The sequence below is a fragment of the Cephus cinctus genome, unplaced genomic scaffold (assembly GCF_000341935.2).
Source record: "Cephus cinctus unplaced genomic scaffold, Ccin1 Ccin1_scaffold0101, whole genome shotgun sequence".
In the NCBI taxonomy this organism is placed as follows: Eukaryota; Metazoa; Arthropoda; class Insecta; order Hymenoptera; family Cephidae; genus Cephus; species Cephus cinctus.
In genome coordinates, this window is record NW_014332838.1 from 790,774 (window position 1) to 816,497 (window position 25,724).

General features: G+C 45.7%; 2 protein-coding genes across 2 annotated transcripts in view; one reads left to right on the plus strand and one right to left on the minus strand.

Moving 5' to 3' along the window:
• LOC107274754 overlaps positions 1 to 15,118 on the plus strand; it is a 130,323-nt gene extending 115,205 nt beyond the window's left edge. Inside the window, exons 3-5 of the mRNA XM_025091919.1 lie at positions 10,597 to 10,718; positions 14,459 to 14,509; positions 14,608 to 15,118. Coding sequence (XP_024947687.1) covers positions 10,597 to 10,718; positions 14,459 to 14,509; positions 14,608 to 14,654 — 220 coding nt within the window. The 3' untranslated portion in view covers positions 14,655 to 15,118. The remainder of the gene's footprint in view (positions 1 to 10,596; positions 10,719 to 14,458; positions 14,510 to 14,607) is intronic.
• The window catches only part of LOC107274753 (ephrin-B1), a 529,858-nt gene that overhangs the window by 109,713 nt on the left and 394,421 nt on the right, over positions 1 to 25,724 (minus strand). The gene's annotated exons all lie outside the window — the stretch shown is intronic.

Genomic DNA, 25,724 nt, shown 5'->3' on the forward strand with positions numbered 1-25,724 from the left:
CGTAGAAATCGGGCACAGGATACTTTTTCGACGAAACCATCGTCCAGCCCGAACGCGATACTTTCCTTCGTTCCGACGTTGGCTCCTTCGCATCTTTCACTAATACCCGGAACGTATTCCGTTTCGTCTCGAGAAGTCTTGCTTCTTTGAATTTCACTCGAGAGACCTTTCAATGGTCAGATTCTAGACTGAATGGGATTTCAGGAACGAGACGAAAACGATAGGCGAAGAACAACAGTCGGACGGCTGGATGAGACTTGATCTCAGATCGATTTATCTCGAGGCACGGTATCGATTTATGCAACCAAAAGAACGCAGTTGGAGAATGCTTTGGTAACCATTCTCATATTGATTGTGCTACTTCGACAATTAGTCAATATGGACAGTCTCATGTGGTTGTACGTAATTAAGTTTCAAACAGGCGTGAAGAGAACGGAAAAAAATCTATCAAGAAAATTATCTTCTATTTATTCAAAATTAACGTATCGATTAACCTTCGAGAGGATGGAGAACCACATTTTTCATTGTAGCAGGTTCAACGAGGCGACCCAAGGTAAAGGTACATTGACAGTGGCACTTTTGTCAAGGTGACGATAAATAAAAAGTAAAAGATTATAATGAAACCCGATCGGGGGACTCTTGGAGAATTTGACGACGCGCTATTCAGACTGAATTTGGTTTCCACTACTCGCCCCTGTGACAATGAGAAGTGCCGTGGTGTCAACCCTCTCGAATTTCCTGACTGACAAAGGTACAGTCATCGATGCCCAAGATAATATTTTGAACTCGTAACACGCATTACGGTGAATTCCATAATGCTTTCCCATAGGCGAGTCTACAGCTTAAAGGCTGTTGGAAGACATTAGGATCGAAGCCAGAGGAAGGCGTGGCTACAGTCTCGTTCACGTGTTCCCTTGTGTACACGTGTGGTAGCACGTAGGTCCTCTACACGTAGACAGATATGGTCCTAACTCGGGGCCTTATACATAAATATCTCATAAATAACCATCCGGATAATCAATGTCGATTATAATTACCTACCGCTTGTATCACTAGCCATCCGCGTCCAGGTCTTCGGGACCTCGGACAAAGAACAAAACTGCCTAGGTAAAACCCTTCCGTCTATCCCCGTGAGCCCACTAAGCGGGTTTCAAAAATATTTATCCATTTTTCTTTATCCTCCCCCTAACCCCTTCCTCTACGTTCGTATACCGTACGCACGCTTCTATTTCTAAGCAGATACGTATATACGTATACCTATACACACTGTAGGTATACATACTGCATACGTACATACCATATGCGTATGCACGTAATAAGAGGCACATTTAATTTGCGCCAATTGCAAAGGTTGCTTCCGCCACTCAATGAGGATATATATTTACTCCACGCATTTATATACGGCGAGAACTCGTTTAATATCTTCCACTTTTACGCGGTACCATTTCGAAATTACAAGGTGCGTGTATTAAGGTGCAAACCATTCGAAATCGGCGAAATCGTTTTGGCCGATGTAAATGAGGCATTTTTTTCCATCCACTGTATATACAGTCACCCAATACACGTGCATATACTTAATACGATTTATCCAGTATAATTGCTTCTCTCGCCATACGTATTCCTCAGTACTTCTTTTCATGGGAATTTCACGAAATAAAAATACGGCATGCCCGGCCACTTGGATGCAGCCACGTCGCTTACAGCCACTTCGTATTTGGACCTTTGGTGTTAAACGTACCAAGGGCCCTTTATGGATTATGTTTAGATACCAGCGGCTAATCCAGCGTTCGTTTCGGTTATGGTTATGTTATATTATGTCATGTTGTGCTACGGTGTGATGGGGGCACATTGGAATGTCTAATCCACCATCTTTTTCTCTTTATATCTTGGCTCCCTCGTATACGGGCCAGGTTGACTTTTCATACGTCCAACCAACCACCCACCACACACGGTAGATACGTACGCACTGTGTCCATCGTCTAACATGTGGGTGCCCTACCTACCTACGGTACTATTGTCATTCGGATTAAAGAAAAGTCCCTATTGATTCCTTGTCATGTCTGCTTACTTATACCACGCATGCCGCGGGCTTACGTAAACTTACAGATCTACCGTGCGTTTCACAAGTACGGATATCTGGAGCATTTAAAAAATTACTATATATTCGGTAGCATGCTCACGGGTATTTGAGGTTTAAATATTGTTCCCTGTATTATTTGACGTCTTTGGTATTCGGTTTTACGTGATTGGGGTATATGGTATGTTACAGGGTTACTCAGATATTGGTCAGTATACTTCTGAAAGGACCTGTAGAGGATACGCGCCGCGTTAGTAGTTGAAGAGAGCGTGGGCCTAATCCGAACCAATGCAGGCTGCAAGAACGGAACCCATCTTACGTACGCAAGTCATGAGAAGGATTTTGAAAATAGTTATTATTTCTTTTTCAGGATAAACGAAGCCACTTGTATATTTTAAATATGTTACGTAATGTTCCAGGTTATGTTATCGATAGGACGGTATTGGGTATCGCTTGTCTTTCGCGAGGGCGTTCGACCTCTTTTCATTGTTCCCCTTAGTCAATGGACCGTCTTAACGACTCTTGGCTATTGCTGATTCATACGGTATAGAGACTTTTATTCTTCATGATACTTGTAGTGGGTGGAACTGAGTAATAACTAATCCACCGAGTGGTTACCGATCCACGAGACACCTGGATACCGATAATGCAAGGCGTTCATAACCTAGAAACTAGAAGCATATGAATTATCCTCTGCCTACTAGACACGGGATTCTATATTACTCGGCTAATTGATCGTGACGCGTTATTAGAGAGACTAATAGTATTTTAATTAGTTTTCCCGAGGACGTAAATACCGTGAAGTAAACCGGCGTCCGATCGAGATCCGTCCTATAGGAATTGTTAAGCGAATCAAATTTGGATATATTGCATTCATCGTTCATAGACACGTACCCCGATATAGTATATTGTTAGACGATCTCGGTACGACAGACAGTATATTAACTCTGTATAGTATATGGACTGGCAAAAAGCGCGAAGGCCACATGAAGTCAAAGAAACGAACGATCGTTTGGTAAGATGCTACAGAGATCATCCTAAGGCCTAAGATGGGATTTGGGAGCAGGTAGAGAGAATCGAATTAAATGGCTGTCAGTAGTGTGCGGTATCGCAGGTAAGAATCTCTTAGTAACGACGAAGTACCAAGGGGAACGGAGCCGAGTATTTTCGATGGTGGGGGACTTGGCTAACGTCGCGTTTAATCATCACTCATTCGTGAGCGTATACCGAGGTCATTCCTAGGTAGACCTCCATTATTCTTAAGTCGCAGCTAGACGGAGTCCCGGACTGGAATTGGAGCCGCGCGGGAGCAAACCCAAGAGCAAGAACAAGAGCATGACCAGGAATAAGAGACCAGGGGAACTGAGCCACTCCCAGAGCCGAACGTTCTGGCTCCAATGGAATGCGGAACCCGATTGACATTAATACGTGTGGTATACCGAAGCATCGTGCTTGACCAGGATAGAACTGTGTGTTTCCTCGGTTCGATCTTTTTGCCATTCGTCAGTGGATCGTTCTCCAGGAGATCGCTGATCGTAACGCTTACGATCCTCGTGATCGACGGGTTGTTCGAAGAAACATTCACGTAATACGGCGTAGAGTCATGCGATCTTGTTCCCCGTTGGAAGATGGGGTATTCGCAATATAGAAGAGAGAATGAATCTTTTTTCTTTTCTATTTCCGCACTTACATCCTGCAGATCGTAAAGATCCTTGTGATGTTTTCACATAGCTTTCCAACGATGACGTCAATAAAGCTTCGCCTTCGCATAGCGATTTGGAATTTTATGTGAAGATGATTGGGCTACCGCTATGACGATTTGTGGTAATCGTTTTACGTATTTACGTGTTAATTCGAAGATCCTGATAAAACAGTAAGAAATCGTGCTAAGCCACGTTACCATGGGCGTGAATGGCACGAGAACCGTGTAATTGGATGTGTCGAGGTTTGTAAACGAGTAGGTTAGCATTCAGTCTTGTTCCTCTATCTAGGCGATACTATAGCGTCACATTGGATGTTAACGCGGAGGGACGCCATTGGACGCACACGCACAAGTGCGAAGAAGAGCGCGTACGTGGCGGCATCATCAAACATCTCACCGCTAGGCGAAGCGATGATGGATAACCTTTGATGAAATCATTCATACATCAAGTCTCGCTACCCTCCGCTTCCCGGACCCCAATGGAACACTCATTTGCTTCGAACCGTTAATCTTTAATTATCAATTGATTTATTATTGGCTAAGGAGTTACACGTGTTTTTCATTGTTTCGACTCTGCCATATCTACCATGGTGTTCTGTTGGGGTATGAACAGGGGATTAGGAATGCGTCTGAGGTCCAAAGATTCTTTTATCCTTTATAACGTTGCCTCGTGAAACTGGTGGAATTTTTGCCGCAAGACGAATTTATTAATGCCCTTTATTTTCATCATGAAAAATCGGTATGATCAACACCTTCGTAAACGGGTTGGTAATCGATACCACCGTGAAGATGGCTGTCGCGATAGTCCGTTCGGATGAAGGTGCGTATCCGTGGCGATCTGTCGTTCTGAATCGTCATCAACCTGTTCCCGAGGCATCGTTCCAAGGAAAACCAGGTGACCATGAATCGAAGTATCAAGACTCTAAGCTCGGTACCAGGCGCTAGACAATCGACGACCTTGACCTCAGGTATATAGTCATTCGACGTAACTACCGTAGAGCACGTGTCGCGTTCGTTGCATCATGCCCAGCATATTGTATATACACCCTGTCTTTAGTTGGAGCATAAGCTTTTTTTTCCCTCCGCTTTGCTCGTCAACTCTTCGCCTATTCTCGACGCTAATACGCTACCAGCATCCATTACGCACGTCAGAGTCACTTGAAGTCAGAATTTGATTTCCCTTCGCGCCAAGGGATTGACTTCCGATTTCTCTCTTGTGACTGATATAAATCACAGCTCCTCGTTCCTGGAATAGCCGAATATCGGTTGACGTTTAGCAGGCTGGGCTAATGCGACGCAGTCGGAGTGACACTCTCAATAATAGATTAGACGTAGGCTAAGTGCACCGTCGCTACTCCAGTGATTTATTGATCGAGCCACGTGCGTGGACCGAGATTTCCACTTCTTGGAGGGCGCGACGCCTGGACAATTATCACCTCGAGCGGAACGGAGTTCCAGGATCGATTCGCAATTCCGGTTGGCTGTACGGAGCGCCGACGAGGAGGAATGCATCTTTGCTGAGATGCGGATGGATCGATCCTGGAGAAAGAATTATTTCAGGACCCAAGCCGTTTGGCCTAGACTGTTCCTATCATCGGGGATCCGAAACAGAACTGATCGTTAGATGTACGTCTGTGATCCCCGAACATCCTTATTCCTGAGAAAGGGTGGCTCTAGCGTTTACGTACCGGTTGCCTGTCGTAAAATACATTTTCTTCTAGTCTGTAACTGGCTTAGCGTGGCAAGCGTGTTACTGAGAGACCTCAGGAGATCGACCAGGAGCAAACCAACCCCTTCTTACACACGTTATAAGGTATTCAAGAGGGCACGCGTTAAGACAGTCTAAGTTCATTTTTACTGCGATGGGCGAGGGTATCTAAATTGAAGGAGTCTTTTAAGAGAGAGAGAGAGAGAGAGAGAGAGAGAGAGAGAGAGAGAGAGAATGAACGCAAGTCGTTAATCCCAAAAAGGGATGAGTACGTATAAGCATCCTTCACCGTCATATATCTAAATATCCCACGTCAGTACTTAGCCCTACAAATCTATACTTGGTGGTTTCTTGACTACTCGATATATACCTCGGTGTTTGGCTTAGGCTTACCAGTTGCCCATAATAAATACAGAAGTGAAGGTTTTCGGCTTGGCGCAATGGCGTATGTGCTACGCAGGGACGTTACGTACGGATATAAGGAGTACGAGAAGGCGGCTGTGTGCCCGTAGGATACAAATGTCAGTTTACGGGCCCTTTGCGGAACACCGCTCAACTTAGCTTAACACTCTCGAACCCGTTTTCAGCTGTTCCGAAAAGAAAAAAAAAGAAGGAAAAGGAGAAGCCGCCCGAAGAAAGAGATGGGAACGCGAGAAAGAGGCGACGCGAGGAGTAAGGAGCCGCGGTTGCTCCCGCTTAACCTAGAAAATTAAACGCATTAAAGTGAAAACCTTCTCATTTAATTCGGACGAGGATTGCGCGACAGCGAGGTCCTCTGTTTGTGCAACAAATGAGAATTTTAATTATCCATGCAATTACGCTAACGAGTGTCGTCGAAAAATCTACGTCTCATCGCAGTGTCCGATACACACGTAGTCACCTCGTGCTTATCCGATACACGATACAACACGGCTGTGTAAAACTTTTCTACTTGATCATTCCCATTTCATTCCAGGACCAATTTTCTTCGCGTCCTAGACCGTATACACGTATACAAGAAACTTTTCACGAAGTTTCCAAGATTCCAGAGCTGTCCCAGGATGACAGTTGGATGCTGTGTTAACGATCAAACTGGCTCCGCGCTATTAGCCATCACCGGTACAGTAGCTCGCGACTGTCATTACGTCCTTACACGTATCGGGTTAACATCCGTTTGATACGCGGGAACAGAAGCCCGGGAGCCGATTAGCCAGCAAGGTTAACTGGTAATTACGGTACGCTGCAAGTGCAACAAACCTTTTGCATATAGAGAAAGATGCCGTATGCAATATGCGTCGGGACGGCTGCACGTGAGGATGGATTTTCCAGGAAGACGTAAAAGTCTACGGCACGTATGACTCACTGACTTGGCATTGTACGGTCCCGGCCTGTTTGTACAAACAGCTCGGTGTCTCTTTGTATCAGCGATTAGGAGGTTGCGTGAATGAATGAATGGAGACAGAATTACAGAGCCAGACCGAGCGAGGATGTTTACACAAAGCAACGACTGAGCAGTGTAAACATCTAGGTATACATGACCTGCTCTTACACGAGGAACGCATGTGCCTAGGAGGTGCAGCATCTCTTGCCACGAAGCCACCTATAAGAAGAGTGATCGAGAGGGGACGTGGGGGAGAGGGGGGGAGAGGGGGCTAATAGCTGTAAAAATACAATTAAATATTCCAGTTTACCTGTCGCAGCAACGTGATCCTTCCGTGGACCGCAACGTGTTTTGACTGGGACATCGGCCGGTTTTCTCATGGACCGGTCTACCGAGTCTCTCTATTCTTATTTCATCTCATTCTTTTTCATCTCTCCGGCACTACTTCGTTTTATTCCTTCTGCGACTCCCTCGACCACCCCGCTGCCAAAACTCTGCCGTTACGTCTCCTCCGGAAGTTGAGCGTCCGAATCTATCCGCTATTCTTCTTCGTTCGCTCGGCGTATTTCGCAGTCTTCAGGATGGCGTAAGGGGATCATTCTTGGAACGGCTATTCCGCTACAAAGCATTTTGCCTTCGTTGGATATTCAGCGAGATCGTTTTGCTCTCTTGACTCGCGTTCACGTCGTCGCGTTAAGAGGATGTGTTTTTGTCAAGGATTGGTAGCCGCGTCTCAACGCGCCATATATATATATATATACACTGGGAGGCTGAAGCTCGTGAACCCTTTTCGGACCGGGCAAGTCCAGATAAAGGGATTGAGAATGAGTGTGTTGATAGAGGTTAGTATCGAACGTCGCCCAGGAGGAAACATAACTCACGTTCCTGGCTCTGACGTAGCGGATGTCAAAGGTGCATCCTCTTGGCAATCGTTTGCGACGCTAGGTTTAAACGGCCCGAAGCATTTTGTACAAAGGGCTAATTGTGTACCTCCATCAGAAATAGTTATCTCTCTTTACTCTCTTTAAGGCCCAGCTCACACCGGTCCACACGAGTCAAACTGTGACTCAGTCATTCAGTCACTCGCTTGGTCCTAGGCAGGTGCTGGTCTTCAGGCTGTTACGCGAGACTTTTAACGAATCAGGCACAAACCGGAACTCCGTAGGTATGAGAGTGTAATCTGTAACACGAAGAAGGTAACTCCGCCTTGGACGTATCTTTTGTGAAACGTCCCACTACTTTGTGCCATGTACCAACGATACCTTTATTCCTTTGGAAACTTTCGAGTGGGGACACTTTTCTTTCCTTCCTTCATATCCCAAGCGCTTCGAGTGTGCCTAGCCCCTGTGCCGTGGACGACGCAGTTTTCAGCTCTACGGAAAGGCAAATAGATTTGGCAAACTCTGATCCGTATTCTCATATATACGTGTATGCGCAAGGCTAGTTACTTCCGCAAGAGAGGGCGACCGATAAGATAGCTGCGCTTCACGGGAAGAAATCAAGAAGTTTCGAAAGCAACTATTTCCCAAGGACCACGCTCGTACTCGATTGGCACGCGAGACTTCGGAGTGACGGAATTCTTCCTAGTTATACCTATACATTGACCGGCTAGATCATCTCGACGTGCCATTCGATTCTGGGCGAATCATCCGTGCGAGAAAGAGGCATCCGCAGTGTCTTATATAGAAGCGTGGGATCGTCGATCTGCGTATCGGTTCGGCAGGATATCCGGGAGAGGTTGCGTGCGCAAGATACATGACCGCTACCTAAGTCCACGTTTATACTACCTTACAGGATCTTCCTTCACGCGTACTGTAATTAGGGGGTTAGATACTCCACTCACGTTAAACAGTACGTCTGTCTAATCTACGTTCCTTAGTAACCACTGAAGCGCCTCTGAATTGTCTGTAAATTTTCGGGTCAAACGCCACGGAACAGACGCGCATTACTTGGCTTTAATTCCATTGAGACACTAATCCGCAGGTATTCTCATTCGCGACAGATAAGAAAAAGAAATGATCCAAGGACTCCACGGGATGCCCGTCTTGGATGGCTGATCAAAAGAGGTACCCAACTCTTGAATATTCTTCTCTGTACGGATAATCTTATATACATGTATACATGTATAGGAGCGATGAATAAATCGAACCCGCGCGACAGATTTATCTGACACTAATCCCATCCTCGCGAGAGGACTTTAAACAGAAAATATATTTTCATCGAGCACACAGGACTTTGTGATGGCCAAACTTTTCCTATGGAATTCACTTTTGTACATGCTCCCGGATATCGTACGAAAGTTTCGAATCCCATTTGATCATCGGAAACTGTAAGTTACGTCCGCGAGGAGAGTTCACAGACAGGAAATCTCGAACAGGTTGTGTCTTGGTTAGCCGCAGGCACGCGCTCGGAAGACATTCACGCCTGGCCACGAAATACCAATCAAATCGGAACGAGACGGACGGGAGAAAGAAGGCGTGGACAGCATTTGAATATTTAATCCCCGGCTGAGTGACGCGTGGCTGCATATCGATGACAATGATTCACACGCGAGACGCAACGCAACGAGTTCCCTAGTGATACGTGATTACTCACTGTTGAGGAACACAATGCTAACTCAGCCAGGAAATAATTGCTTTACATAACGTGCATGCTAATGTCGCGAACAGATCCATGGTAAAAGTCAAATTTACATATGGCCGGACATCGCAGGCAGTTATCATATTTGGAGGAAAGAGAAATTTATTAAATAATTTTTCGGATACAGCTATAAAAAAATTCAGCCCTTCGATCCTCGAATAGTGCAAGGGTAGTTCAGACTAGACTGAACTTCATTTCACCCTCTAGCTCTTATCATTCTTATCAACGTCCACGAACCACCAAGCTGATACACTATGTACGCAGCCAATATTGGACTGGCATTACGGAACGTAGTTATATGGACGTAAGGGGTATTTACGGAAAGATAACGCAAAATACACAAAGTCTTCAGGCGTGTACCTATCTCTTAGTTCTGGTACAGCAGAACGCAGAGGGGTTAAGGTGTACGGGGTAGTACCTAGCATACGTAGCACGGGGTATTTTGATGATGCTGGAAGTCGAAACGGTCCTCTGCTTGGGGCTGCTGAAATCCTAGTGGGCGGACGGGGGTTAACGTCGGTCGAGACAAAGAGAAGATAAGAGAAGCCAAAAGAATAAATGGTGCAGCAGGGTACGTGAAAAATAAGAATAAAGAGAAAAGAATAAGAGAGGCCACCAGCTCTTGGGTCGTTATCGCACTTGAAGGCGAGGCCATGGGTTGGACACTGTGTACCAAAGCATTTCGCAGTAATATACAATCCGGAACAAACGTCATTCGAAAAAGTGACGGGATGATTCAATGACGGCGATAGCACTCACTCGTGAAACAATACTCGGAAATATCGTATTCGCGTGGGCACCCTGACGTTTTACCGCTCTCTGCCGGACAGCGTAATCTGCGAGGAACAAGGCCTCTCTATCGTTACTCCCTCGATCGACGTAACTGGCTCGTAACGGGGCGTGAGAGTTTATCGGCCGCAGTTTATTTCTCTCTCCTGTTTCCCTCTCCTATGGCGATCGACGGCTTCTTTATTTCGCTTCACTTTGTTTCTTTGCGAACGAGCCAACCATGGCGGATAGTAGCCTTGGACCGTACACGCGACAGCGTGCCGCCTATCTTTAGGCACTGTTCTAAAAACGGAGGGAAAATAATCATGCCAATTTTTCAGGTTTTCCTGGAATTCCGAGGGTCACGAAGGAGGAGAGAAGAACGATGTAAATTTCTCCCTGTGTTCTGAGGTCTGGAAAAGTGCAATGGCAAAGAGAGCAAATTTTCTCTCGAATCTTCAAGGTAACGTCTATAGGTATATACACGGTATTTGAATATATAACGGTTTGTAAAGAGCGAAATTGCAGTTTACACTTGCAATTGCACATTTCGTAGAATTCACTTGGGTCTCTGTTATTCGTGAAAGAGGGAGACCGCGAAAGGCATAGCATGCGACTGACGAAGCCACACGTAGTACACAAGGTGTAAGAAAGAGAGAGAGAGAGGAAAAGAGAGGGAGATGCGGAGGGTCTTTGAAAGTTTTTGGAATCGTTGCCTAAATAAATCGTCTCATCCGTTACAGTACGCAGACGTTATACCCACGGTGTGTTATTGGGCACCCTTCTACCACGGGACTTGTGTTCAGCCATGTTCACCATACTCGTGTAGGAACACGTGTCAAGAGGAACGATCCCGAATTAGAAGGGCACGCTGCTATTTGTCCTATAAGCCTGCAGCATCTTCGCTTTTGCGTTCATTCAAGGAATGGCGGCATCTGCTCGCTCGAGTTACGTTTACGGGCTTCGTACGGGGCTCGACAATGAAGTTTGCATTGGGTCTATTCTCACGGCGAACGCGACACGTTTCACTAATTCTGAAAAGGTCTAAAGAAACTTATACGGATATACGTCCTATAGGACATCCAAGAACCGATGTAAACCCGACTCATCTTAAAGCAGTGGAGATTCCTCTGGGCGAATGTCAAGGCGAGTGACATAAGGCAGTAGGGGGTTCGGCTTTGCGTGGGGCCTCAAAGAATCGAATTCCAAACACTGAGGGAAAAAAAGTGTTTAGTCTTGTAAAAAGCAGCGCGGTTTCGTGTTCTCCAGATGTAACGGCGGCGTTTAAGCGGTTAGAGATCCAAGGAGACTGAAACCGTAGCAGCAGTCGGGAGTAGGAGAGAGTACGAATTCGAATCCACAGAAATATCAAATTGACTTTGGAATTTACGAGTCTACCGGGACGCGCTCGTTTCACTTACGGACTGTTAAAAACTTATGCCCACGTCTCAGTTTCAATTCGGAGCACGCGCAATACTCCCTTCGCGTTTGGGCCTTTCGTTCCTCGTAAACTCTTTGGGGCCTTGGCTGACTGATCTTTCTGTTTCTTTTATTACTGTATCGGTTTTTCTTTCTCTCTCTCTCTCTCTCTTTTTTTTCTTTTCTTAAGGTGTCGAAGAGGTTACATCGGGGTCGAGAGGTGCTGGATGACTTTTGAAAAGACCTGTAAACACGATATTAAAATAACAGCGCAGGGCCAGCACGCACTTATAATAATACCCGGGTCCACCTATGTAAGCGGTGGGTATCGGTAAGGAGTCCTATAATCACCGGACATGCGATTACAGACCGTCGGTCTGACGGACTCACACACATTGAAGGACGGGTCTTCGGACAGACAGATAGACAGACATACGGGACAGACGAACTGATGGACGGACAGACGAAGGGACCAACGGACGGAGTAATTTAACATTCGGCTGAATTAGTTGATTAACGTCGGCCTTACGCACCAATGCCTCTAACCAATTTTCGAATGCCAGGCCCTACCCCATGCCCGCGCCCTCCCCTCCAGCGCTAACCTAACCCAACCTATCTAATTCTATTTTAACCCTGAAAGACAGTACCAATATTATAATGAACACCCTTCGACTCGCCATCTGCTTATAGAACGATCCACAGCTATGCATGGTCCTTATAAAGAGCGCTTATAATTGCTATTAAATGCTCCAGCACCCGGAGGGTATATACGAGGATAATTTTTTCGTCGTTGTCCTTCTACTCGATATTCCTCTTGGCTCCTTGATTTTTTAAACACAAATAAGTGGCAAGCATACGCGTAATGGCTTTGCGATTACAGGCGGCGCCGTAAGACGGACACGGAGTGGCGGAGCAACGGGACTCGGAAGCGTCGAGAGCGCGTGAACGAAAATAATGTTCGGCTCCCCGTGGTCATTGGGAAATGTTAATTAAACATCTTTCCTATATATGGGGCCTGGTTCGGACCCGCGGCATTTAGGCAGCCCGAGGATGCCTGGAAGAGTATAAGTCATATAACAGGTCAGCTGCCTCTTTGATAGCGCGTCGTAGAAATAAAACTCCTCGGGCCTCTTTGATCGTCCCATCTTCCCTTCTTCCATATAGTATACATATAAGTGTATGGTATATGGTAACCGTGTGTCTAAAGTCACGTATATAAGAGACGGCTATGGCGTTTCCATAGCACAGGTGACTCCGGTACCGTCTCACCGAACACACGGACCCGGTTCCTAGGCTCTGACTTTATTCCACGATACGAGTTTTACAGCCGGCGGTGCGGTTGGCTCGGGGGCCTTAAAAATAAACTAATAAACTGCATTTTACACGCGTTACCCAGAAGTGAGAAGGGTGGGGCCCGTCCTTACTCAGTATCTCGGAGCAAGGATGACAGGAAGGCAACGGCGGCAGAGACGGCAGCCAACGGCCTCGAAGTCAGGTTCGAAGCAATTCCTTTTCCCAGCCTTTTCCACAGCTCCCCGCTCAAATATACACACCGCGGCGATTCCGGAGTCTGCTTCGTGCGTGCCCGTAAAACATCAACTACCCGAGGATCATCTTCTACGAATGAAAATATGAGAAGGAGGCTGCGCGAGCCGCGTGCTCCCCTTTTCAGAAAAGTAAGCAAACTTCTTCGGGCTTCACGACGTGAACGGTCGAGCGTCTGACGTCGTGTGGATTAACGTTTCTGAAGAAGATTTTGTTAAATAAGTAGCGAGAACTCGGGCTACCGTCTTCTGGGAATATCACGCGTTACTCGTATCGGTATGTCATAGCCTCTTGTGCTATACGTATATAACATGAGTCCGTCGTGAGTCATTCTCATAGACGGCGAATCGTTCGTGAAATCATCCCGTTCTTCGACTCTGCGGCTCTTCTGGAATTCGCGAGGGAGGAGCGTTCCCAGGATTAGGTGTCTATGTATGGTATATACGGCGAGTGAAGGAAGGAAGCAGCCGAGGAGGATCTTACGAATTCCGTACGCGAGAGTATAGGGGGATACGGGAGATGAGTGGATAAGATGGTGGTAAATAAAGTAAAGGGAAAGAAGCAGAATGAAGAGAGACGGAGAGTAAGAGAGAGGGGGAGAATTGCTAATTGTAAGGAAAATTCGAGGACACTGGGCGCGTGTCATTATCTTTGAAATATATCACCTTGCCTGCGAATTCCTACGTGTGGCTGAAACGAGCACGTACGTATATATAGATATAGAGACAGTGGGGATTCTGCGAACGGTATGTAAAAGAAATAAGGAGACTGCGAAAGATGTATCCGAGGCTGAGAAGGTGGCTAAGAGGGTTCGTAGGGCGAGGCGGAGGTAGGAGGTGTATATGACGGTCGAAGAAGAGAAGGAGAAACAAGAATTGAGGTATCCCAGAGTCATTCTACGTATCAATTAGAGACGCCGCTATTAATTTCTGAGAGCCAACAGACACCTTAACAGAGAATACCATTTTTCTCACCGAACCGTAACAGCCTCTCGCAGCGCGCGTCGAGCTCACCAGAAATCTTATTCTCCTTCTATGTATAGGGGGACATAGCCAGACTCTTCGGCTTCTAGCGGTACGTGATTTGGATGAGTGCCGCGTGCGTTTCACCGAAGAAATCTTGTTTTACCTAATCTTGGGAATCGCGTTGGCGCGACGTCACCGGGCATTAATAGATACGTCAGCAGCTGTTAATTAAGCACTGCCATTGGGTTCGTCATTAATCCTGTATTCCTTTCAGGTATTTCTTTAGGCAAGGCACTCGCTACGGACTTTCACACCGTTGTTAAAGGTATGTACACAATTTGTTTATTGACGGAACGCAGTAAATTTATGTGAAATTTTTTTTTATACGTGTGTCGTGGGATGCTGCGTATTCCATAATTATAGCAGGCAAGGGTTCGACACTCCGAAACTGTCGTGGTCCTCTTGGCTAAGAGATGGTAATTGTAATGAAAGGAGGCCATCCGAAAGTGACGACAACGTCGAAGAGACTCTCGTCACGGATCGACGCACCGATGGCACCCTGTCGATGCAGACAAAACGCAGCAAAACCCTAATGGGGAACCGAGTAACAAAGTCGATTCCACGAGCCGCTGTCACACCTCGAATGTCAGCTCTTCACGCATCCCTGAAATCAGCGAGGGCCTCCTCGATGGCTGGCCGAGTCCGAGATGATCGTGTACGCGTGTCCCTTTGGCTCTTAGGATGGAATCCAGATCATCTGTTCTGGCGAGTTTTCAATCTTTCGAGAATCCCCCAAGCCCGTAACGGCTACGATACTTACGGATCATCGAAACAAATTTACGACCACGCACGAATTCTTCCGTGCGACCACGCCTTGCGTCTTAAGTGCTCCGTAGAAAGTTTTTTTTTTTATACAAAATAAAGAATCATTTTTTGTCCGCTTTAATAAAAAGAATGAAGAATTTCTGTCCCTATTCGAGATTAGTTTGAATTATCTTCATCAACGCACGTACATCAGACCTACCCAACTCCTCAGTTTTAAGAATCATATTTTCCTTGGACCAGCGAGTTATTTCCATCTAGACGAATTCGAAAGTGTAAATAAGTACTAAATTGTCCACGGTGTATACTTCAACCGATTTATGAGAAACAGACTAGAATTTGTCGGCCGTGTTTATTTGACAAGTTCACACGAAGTATTACTACCGGTTGACAAATGATCGACGAGACACACCTCATGGCAATCCTAGAGCGGTTATTACACAGGAGTCAAGATACAGTCATCAAGTTGTCAGATTGTCATCATCATGAATGAATATCATTTCCATTGAACGAAACAACCGTGTAAAATCGTACTTCGGGACGATTCCGCGTAAATTTTTGTTTCATCACCTACCACCTCCTCGTTCGTCATCCTCGTACCTATGTGTATAGTTGGACTGGCTAACGAACAAGAGGAAATGATTCACGCTTTAACACCTCAAGGCACGTATTGCACCGCACAATGTGTCACGGGCTGCCCGCAAGAACCGGCAAGTTTTTGTCGCTGGCTACGAGGCGACAGGTAAGTTCGCACCTAAACAGGTTGTCATTCGAGGTTTGAGGACGTTCCCAATTAGTAATTCCTAACAGAATACTTTAAAACGCGTCCGCTCCGTAACCCTTGCGTCACCGTGTAGAATACGAGAGACAGAAACCCCGTGGTTTTCCAAGAAGATAAAACATTCCAGTTGCCGCACGTTTCCGTTTCCTGCTTTCGCACGACCCGCAGACGATGAACTCATTCCTTTGGTAAGTAGACAAGGAGAAAGTGAGACGGAGGAAGAAAATGACAAAGAAAGAATATCGAGTCAGACTACATGTCCGAGGACTCTACTTGGAATCCGGGACTGTCTCCAAAGTGGCCATTGTGTTTTAGAAACCGCAACGTAGATACGGTATATACGTATTACGAGAAATAAGCAGAAACCGACAAGGAAATCATCGCGTCCTTCGGTCAGAGCGAAAACCATTAGAAGGTCTCGTGCCTTTATTGGTGATTTTATTGACGAAACGCCCCGAGTCCTACTTTATGATGGGGCACCGTTAAGTTTACTGCGCGAACAGAGTTTAACTCGGGTCGTATCTTGTAATAAATTGCATTGCAGGTTGAGAGCCGAGCATTATGTTTGCTTTGGTTCCCTTGTCAAACATATGCCGCGTGGATCCCACTCCCTCTGCGTACGTATACAGAGAACTCCGGACCTCTTATTCCCTCCCTTAGAATATATAGTTATACATAACCACACGTGCTGCGGTATTCCCATAGTCTTTAACCATGGGATTCAATTTTACGTCTTTTACCTGTAGCTATATGCTTTAGCTATATAGCTTTGTCAGAACCGATCACCATTTATCCTTCACTGTATGGCGTTCGACGGTACCTAGGATCGACCACGCTGGGTAATTACCACTTCGGCCAATTAAACGTTCCGAGGATTATCGGGGGGCTGAGAGATCGTTACTGTAAGTCCAAATGAGAATTGTCAGACGTACAAAATACCGTTACGAAGATCATCGATGATTTTATAACACGAGATATACGATTTTTCGTCATTGCCAGAATCATTCTGACTGTTTATTTCGCGACAGAGATCATTAAGATGAACTGTCAAAATTCTGATTATGGTAATTTCGTTTATCGTCATCTGGCGTTACGCTGACTATCCTAAACTGTGGTAACATACTGTATGTATATGTATATATCTTTATACGACTATATCTAAATTAAAGTAGGGTTATCACTTTTCTAAACGCCGGCAAAAAGTAAAGGCTCTGGCACGCGAGCTCCCAGCAGCCGCCGGTCCACTCGTGCGGACGAACAAGGCGCGTTTAACTAATTCGGTTATTAAAATGTATGTCCTCCTCTGGTCCCTTTGTAGCACGCGAGCCAAGTGCCGTAAAAAGGCACTGGATATGCGACATTAGCATTAGCATCGGAACGAGCGGCTAACCAGAGGGGCTGAGAACCCGGCATAAGGTGGACGTACGGCGCGACGTGCCTCGGGCTTGAGCGAGGATTCATCATAGGTGTTTTTGAATGGCATAGAAATCAGTGACACTCGAAGTTAGTTGCGAGTCCGAAAAATCTATGGTTATTCTCAAGCACGCGACTTTCGACGAGTTCTATGTGCATGCATAAACGTTGGTTACTCTTTCATAGTACTGGCGAGGCACGAATGCCGTTGATCCGCGTAAAAATCTATTTGAGATTGTCACGGGAGTTATGGTAATCGGCCGCATAATTTCCTCGTTTCTCATGTTTTCACTCTGGGAGAGCGATTCCCGTTGTGTTGTCGTTCACAGGAGTGAAAGGAAGAAGGATATGAAAACTATAAAGTCTATGGGTTGAAAAAAAAAGGAGTCGCACAGCACTGAGGACCGAGAGAAAAGAAGCACTCACGAAGAAACTAAGAGGGAAAAGAAGAATTCTGACAAAGAGCGACTCGAGTCTTGCTTACTCGAGGGTTCTCGTAATTTGTCTTATTATGACAAACGCAACGAGCCTCGCGGAGGAAGTACTTTGTATATTTTATTTTCATAAAATATTATCGGTACTGCGTGACATGGATCGCGCGATCGTCAGATGGATTTGCTAATAAAATTTATTAATAATCGATACTCCCAATACACTCCCAATATTATGTACATACCCATCCGCCGTTAATGGCCATTGAGAACGTCCTGGCGGTCGATCGTTAAATTTCTCTCGGACACTTCGACTAGTTTCGATCATTGATTCTGTAATATACGCTTGAAAAGGGCCCGACCGACATAACTATCCCAGTGCGCAAGTTGGAAATGATTTTGTTTCGATATAGCTCGTTAACCGAGAAGGTAGCGTTCATGCATAACATAGTAGCCCGAGTGGACGAGCATAGAGAACGTACGGGAAATAGAAAGTAGATTTCTCAACGGCAAATAAATAATTTAATGGGATGTAATCGGTCCGCTTAGGGGACATTCAATATACCGTATAGTATCCTGGTATCGGATGCTCGTCCTTACACGTGAAAACACCTGGTTCAACTAGCGTAATACGTTACAGTAACCGCGCGGGGTTTTTGAAGACTAATTAATTTTCATCGGACATGCGGCTCTTCCTGTATAAGGTAAAAAAGGGTATAGGTATAACGTAATACGTAGCACGGTGTACACGGGTTACACTGCCATCGTTGCGTACCGTGGAGACAGATCGAGACAAAGAGGGAAGAGCAAGGGAGAGCGAGAGAGAAGCAAAGAGGTAAAAGGGCCAAGAGAGGAAGAGCGTTCCATTATCGTGAAAAAGTGCAAAGCTCAATACGTGCTACTTGCGGCACTGCAGACATTTTCAAAATAGAGAAACAAAGTGAACGTTTGCGCGATATGAGTGGGAGAGATGGGACTGTGTCTTTTTATATTTTTCGTTTTACAGCCAAAGCAAAGTACAAACTCTTTAACATGGATACTGGGATGAGTACCTAAGTACCTAGTGTATGTACACTAGGAAAAATGATTTTTCTCTCAGCTATTCTTGCTCGCTCTATATTTCTTTTTTTCAACGTCTCTCTCTCTCTCTCTCTCTCTCTCTCTCACACACACGCACGCTGACTAGCGCTTGGGGGCTCGCACGCGGCCTTTCTGTCTCCTGGCGAAGCGTTCGACGCCGACGTGTAGTTTTTGTGCCGGCGGCGCCGTGTTCCCTCGGGACGGCGGCGCGCCTGACACGACGGTGACGAGGAGGAGTAGAAGGAGGAGGAGGGACAGGACGGGGACGTAAAAAAGCGTGGACGCGATATAAATGTGAGAGATTTAAAAGTTAGTGATCACGGTCGTTAGAGGGTTCGCGAAGGGCCCATGTCCGATGTCTCCCGTATCTATAACGTTAATGCGTTACATACCTGCCCACTCGGCTCCGCAGCCCCGAAGTCCACGTGAAGTATAAATTACGTAACGGAGCGGAGCCACGGACGTATAAACTATCTTCGCATTATCGTATACCGACCTGTACATACGTTATACTCGTAAACCGCGAAACAAATCCCGGCAAGGAGGCCTGCGGCAAGCGGGATTCGCGGTATGTAATATAGTCGTTGCCTGCTTTATGGAAGACCATTAATGAAATCGCGGACAGGTTTGTCAGTACTGCGAGAATTATGTTGTCGAAACTCTCTGTAGCTCTTCTACTGGATATTATACCTATCGGTATATATAGCGGCACGCTTTGCGATTTAACATCGTATCAAACGTAAATCCTGCTTGAGTACTTTCCAATTGCAACTTCTAGTAGTCGGAGCACGGTGGTCCGTAAGATCTGTTCTCGTTCTCTCTCTCTCTCTCTCTCTCTCTCTCTCTCTCTCTCTCTCACTCTTACACCCTCTATCGATTAATCACTCCGTCTTTATCACTCTTTCTCGCGAAACTGTTCCCTGTACTTATTATATACCAGGTGAATTGTGAGATCGTCGATTGATATCTGAATGACTGCTGTGCTTTCTTTTATTCCTATATCACGATAGTCCAATGGCTTCTTATTATGGGACAATCGAACTTCATATCGGATCAATCGATATTCCAACGTCATCGGTGCGATCGTGCCCACCCGTGCTAGCTACTCCCGCCATTAAACATTCCCACGGCCGCCGGTGGTCATTCGGGAGTCCTAAGAGGGCCCTAAGGGGCTAGAGCGAGCAATAAATATGCAGGGAGGAGAGTAAACGAATGGAAAATGTATAATCCAGCCAAAAAGTTCTGTCGGTAGATTATGTATGCTCGTATAGCGTGCAGTAATAGGTGGCATCATCGTCAGTCGCTCTAGCACTCGGTAGGTATTAATAATGTTGATAAATCAGCGTTAATGCAGAATAGAGGATATGGCTGCTGTAGGAAGAGAGAGAGAGAGAGAGAGAGAGAGAGAGAGAGAGAGAGAAAAAGAAGAAGAAGGACCTCCTGGACGGCCACGCCAGGCGTTTAGTGTCCTGGCAGGCAGCGGGTGTCCCTCGAAAATACACTTCACGCACTCCTATAAAACTTGACTCCTTTGGGATCCCCCCTGCGACAAGCGGTTTCCGTATGCGGTGCCGCGGTAACAAGTGTCCGTACGAGCGAGGCGCGTGCATACGCAGGAACCTTAGATGCGTATACGAGTGTGCACTTGTCACACGAAATCGGCAGTAAAGACGCTGGACGTCTTCATCCCGGATCAGACGCCGCGGAGTCCCTTCCACTTTTAAATATCTCTATAAATAATCGATTATATGGCGGCCGTTAAATGTCTTAATGAGCGAGGGACAAGTTTCCCGAGTAGCCGACTGTACAATCTTCTCTTGCCTCTCATTGTGCTCAGGGAGGATTCCTCGTGTCAGCACTGCTGACATTACCGATACTCTTGCTGACAGACGTTACTAAAACGTATCAGAGACCGTGTTACAGTTCCGACCAACCGGTATATGCACAAGCTGTCGTCTGTCGTAAAGGAAAAATCACGCTGGTAGTATTATAACTGGGCAAGACGATAGTATTTTCTTATTGAAGAGTAAACGGGTCTTGCGGCGGATCTTGATTGGCCTCTTGGCAATTAGGTATGGAGACGCGTTGAATTCTTACACGCGAAGGCGAAGGGATAAGAAAAATTAGTCGATCGGAATCCTCGATAGAAATTGCGAGTTTCTTTGGGAATGGATTATAAAGGTCATTAACCATCGGGGGTTAAGGATGTACGAGTACGTATGGAGAGGAGCCGGTGAATCTTCAAACGGAAAAGGACAGCGGCACCTTAGGTATATGTATTCGAAAGTATTCTCTAAGAAGACAAACCGCAGCTCTCGTCGCGACGCAGGTATACCTTTGTCGCCGTTATCTCGGCGACGATCTACGACGCCCAGAGACGCCTCCCTGGCTCCTTGGAATTTTCGAAAATCGGGAAAAACTCGGTGATGCGAGATAAATACAGTCGGTTCTCCTCTGTATATGAGTGTAATTGGTAACGATAATTTTTGAAAAAAATTTATGATTTCAAAAATTCCCAATCACGATAAACAGAGTGAGTCTGTTGGTTTTTCATTTTTTTTTCCAATATACCTATATTATATACGGGGACTGCCGTATACAATTTTCATACTGTGAAACGAATGACGGAGTGCCGAGCAATGACTCGCATTAAAAGAGTAATGACTCGCCAAAGGCAGCGTGACATAATAGGGAACGCGGATGTCATTCGTGAAAGGTTTGGGTACGAGGACATTATTACATTGAGATGTCTTCGCCCGGTCCCGGGCAACGTAGATAGTTTTGGTCCAGCCTACTCGTTAAAATATTGGAATGTATCCTTTCATTTCGCTTTGTCACTTTTGGTTTTGGGACCCCACGAACCATGCACACCGCGTGAGCCACGTTCGAGCAGCGGCCCACGGGTACTCGCGAGGGCACACGGGGACTTCAGAGAAGACCGAGATCTTATCATCAGTCGGGCCGCCAGGTTCGGTTATCGTTGGTGTCGATTTTCAAATGGCGTGCTTCTATTTTCGAGAGACGGAGAGGAGAGCCACGCGATATTATTTTACACACCGGGCGCTCTGCTCCATACGGTCGTCTCTCGTCTTGGCTGTTCCTCCCGATGTCCATTTAACGTGTCAGCGCGTTTATGGTGTTTTCACCGATAAGGATCTCCGCCGGCGCTGAACCTCTATTACGTTGGTACCTACGGCACTGGTACACTTTGTGTATCTACTGGGTATTAGCGATAATAATCCGGCTTTTGCGGCACTGTCATTCCATAATTGATAATTCGCACCTTCAGACCAGATCGGATTGATTGATACTAGGAATCAGGGATACCGACTCATATACGTATACGCGTACACAGAATTAATGCAGAGTAAAAAAGAAAAGAGCAAAAAGAAACTTCAAGTGTACAGTCCAGCCATTTATTTACAATCAATTTTAATGTATGGGCGGACGTAACAAAAAAAGAAAGTGTAATCCGTTAATTAAAAGTGATTAAAAAATATGTATATCAACACCTCGACAAGATTCCGTATTGCACTTGGGTGATCCCACGCGTAATACAGGGTGTTCCATAGGGATATCGGGTGTTCCCGACAGGAGTCATCGAACAGGACACCTTATCCTCGAAATTTGTCCTTCGTTTTAGCATAGCCTAATCGCCGGGGCCGAGGAGCTACCGTATAAGAAGTAGCTGCGGGTAAAAGGGTGTCCGTCTACGCGGAACTCGTGACAGCCGTTTACGGGGATCGACTCCCCGTAGGCCGTGATATCGTGTTACCTAAGTATTTTCGGCTTTCCCATTGGTTAAGATCCTTCAGGACCAAGGGAAAGGGCTGGATGCGGCGCATCCTTGTAAAGGGCTGCTTGCGTGCGACTAACATTATGCTAATGCATATGAGCGTGTATAGTATACATAAGCGTGTAGGGCGTCGGGACGATATTACACATGAGAGACTACGACGGCAGTGGGGTTATACGTGTACGTTATATGTGTGAACCGAGCAACGCCATAACTCCTGGCCAAAACTAATTACGGTGGGGCTACTTAGGCGGCGGCCCTCCCTTTTGTTTATACGAAATCTCATTTGAATACATTAACAGGAGCTGATACCGTATGTAACGTGCGACGTGTGACACGAATCGATTAGCTGGAAGCAACTCCGAGCAAAAGTCGGCCATTAACCGTGTCGATCCTATAATTTTCTTATTCATATATGTTTTTTTCTCTCGAAGACCCCCCAGACAGTTTAGCACAAGTGAAGACCATCCGCGATACTAATTTTTGTAAATTGCAATCCGTGGGCGTCAGCTTCCCTCTGTTCCGGCAGAAATACGCGTGCGACTGTTGGATTGAAGAAAAAGCAGTCCTACGAATGGATATGAGAATCGCTACTGCATTACCAGAGCACACGTGTTCGAAATCACACCAGTCAGAAGAGACATAGTTGACGCATAATGGCCGTATAACAACTAACTCGTACTCGGTATGTATATAGATAATGTATACCCGTGTCTCCGGCGCGTATAGGCCAGCTAAATAAACCTAGGCGCAAAACCCACGTATGGATCGTAACGGTGGCAGCAGTGACGTCGAGACTGATTCGAATGCATATCAGTGCAACATGCACCAGATGCAGCCTCCAATACTAATTCCGAAGGAACCATGTCGATCTAAGAGGAACCGATCTCATGGGTTTTCATCCATAACCAAAGACCATATTTACGATCGGTCGTTATTCTTGAACATTCCAGGGGTGCAGTGCTGCTCCAGTTGATGTATAGGACACAGAGGGCTGGCGAGTGTCGCGAATGCAATCTTAAATGGTCTTGGGAGGCTGGAAGGTTATGTACCTACAACTTTGAACTCTCCGCCATTGTTAGGAACGAGTACAAGTCATTGTCCCGTGCATTAGAAAGCTGAATCTGAATACCGATATCGTTGCCATTCGGCTATACGGATGAATGTATATATATCCCGAGTATATACGTGCAGCGCTACACGGGCGCGTAACGTAATGCCTATATGCACGCGTGCATTTATTATTGCACTCTATGTAGCGATAGCGCGGTACGTAGGTACGTGCGATACGAGAAACGTTGGATTTTACTTATACACGGTGGTGGGTATAAATAGTTGTAAACGCGGGCGCGAAAGGTCTCCGACTGATATAGTAAACTCTATTGTTTCCCTGGTGAGGAGGTTCCCTGCCGATTATGCACTGGGAAACTGCACGGCAACGTGACTACAAATGCATCTGGCACGAGCGTGGAACAAAGGGATGAAAATGATAATCCAAGTGCTGGGTATACCTAGTTGATGTTATCCAATTCCTATAGGATTTTTAAACAATTTATTGTTTTTTTTCCCCCTCTTCAACGTGCATCTGCGGTATACAAATCGTTATTGGGTCGCACGTGCACCTTTTTCCATGGTAATGATATAGATATTTTTTAAACAGCCAAAGGAGCTTAAGAGACCCACCGACGTAGGTATTTCATAAGGATCGAACGTCTACGATCAATCTCTTTAAATCTCTCAGCTTCTGTGTAAATTAGCCTCAAGTTATTTTGATCGCACTCTAGTAGCATAAGATCTGGGACGAGGATCAGAGTGGCTCTGTTTTATCTCGGAGCAGTTGTGCACCTGCTTTTCGTCGCGATAGCCATATTTTCTTGAATCACCGTATAAAATAAAGTTTGATCATTTTTTTTAAAATTCCTCTATCAATAGATCAGCCATTATTTTCACCAAGTCTTTGAAGTCTGTGAACGAAATTTATCCCGCTACAGCATTCTTCGATGTTATTCGGACGTGTAGGTTAATACTCATATGCGACATATTTAGCACAGGTAACGTATGCACCTCGGTCCACTCTGTGTACCGTTATAGACGTGACATTACCTTATCTCTTTGTGAAATCGGAATTTCGTCCTACGTTTGTCCGTTCGTCAGTAACTCTGTAAGTTCTGGTGTATCCCTTTGAAGTAGTGCGTATGTAACTATAGGTGCACCATATATAAGTAACGTGTATACATATATATATATATATATATATATATTGCGAGTCCGAGTTGTTTCAGAATACTCACGTTTTACACCCCTGATTTTGAATCGCAAAAGACGAGCACCCGATGTAACGATAGGAACCCATGGACCCGCCTACATTATTCAACGAAAACCAGTCGGCCCTCTTTATCTCGAGCGTATAGTTATTCGCAGCCAGGTGAATATTACACAAATTGGATAGAATAGCGTCTAGTTAACTCCGATTTCTCTGACAATGTTCATACAAAGAATTATACAATTGATCGAGAGTATACGATAGTTTGTCTAGATCTCCTCCTATGGGACTCGTATACAGTGTCCTTGCTCTTTCTTTGGAATATACGGATACATACATGTATATACGTTTCAGAAATTCAAAGCTACTTTTCCGGGAAAAAGGAAGAGATTGACACAGTCCAAAGATAAAGCTATTGGAGCTTTATTTATTCGTGATAGGAGCACGGGTGTGCTAATGGAAAAGCATGGTTTCGAGAATCAGCTGGGTACACAATGTGACTAATCTGGTGATATTATATGGCCTGTTGACGGGGAAAAAAAAAACCACTGTAGGTTCAATCTCAAACGAGATAGAAAATGTATCTCTATACTATATCTATAACATGTTTCTCTACAGACGTTACCATAAGAATAATTTAATTCCCTCTGTGTCTAAACGTCCGAGTATCGTATAGTCAGTGGCACGGGCATAGATGCAGTCACGATCGGCATGGCACCTATAGGTAATTAGGAGAATGTAGTCTCCCCAGGAAAGACTATTCGCCAGGCAGGGTGTTCCGCTTCGAGTTCGTTCGTTCTCAGGCCAGGATCAAGGGGGACCCAGCAGAGGGTTTGGGGTTCGCCCGACAAGATGTTAACACGTGTGTTCCCTTCCTGAGTGTTGGTGCGAGCCAAGGCAAGGCGAGGTGACACGATGTAATCCGAGACAGCCGACTTCGACTTGGAGTTGGCT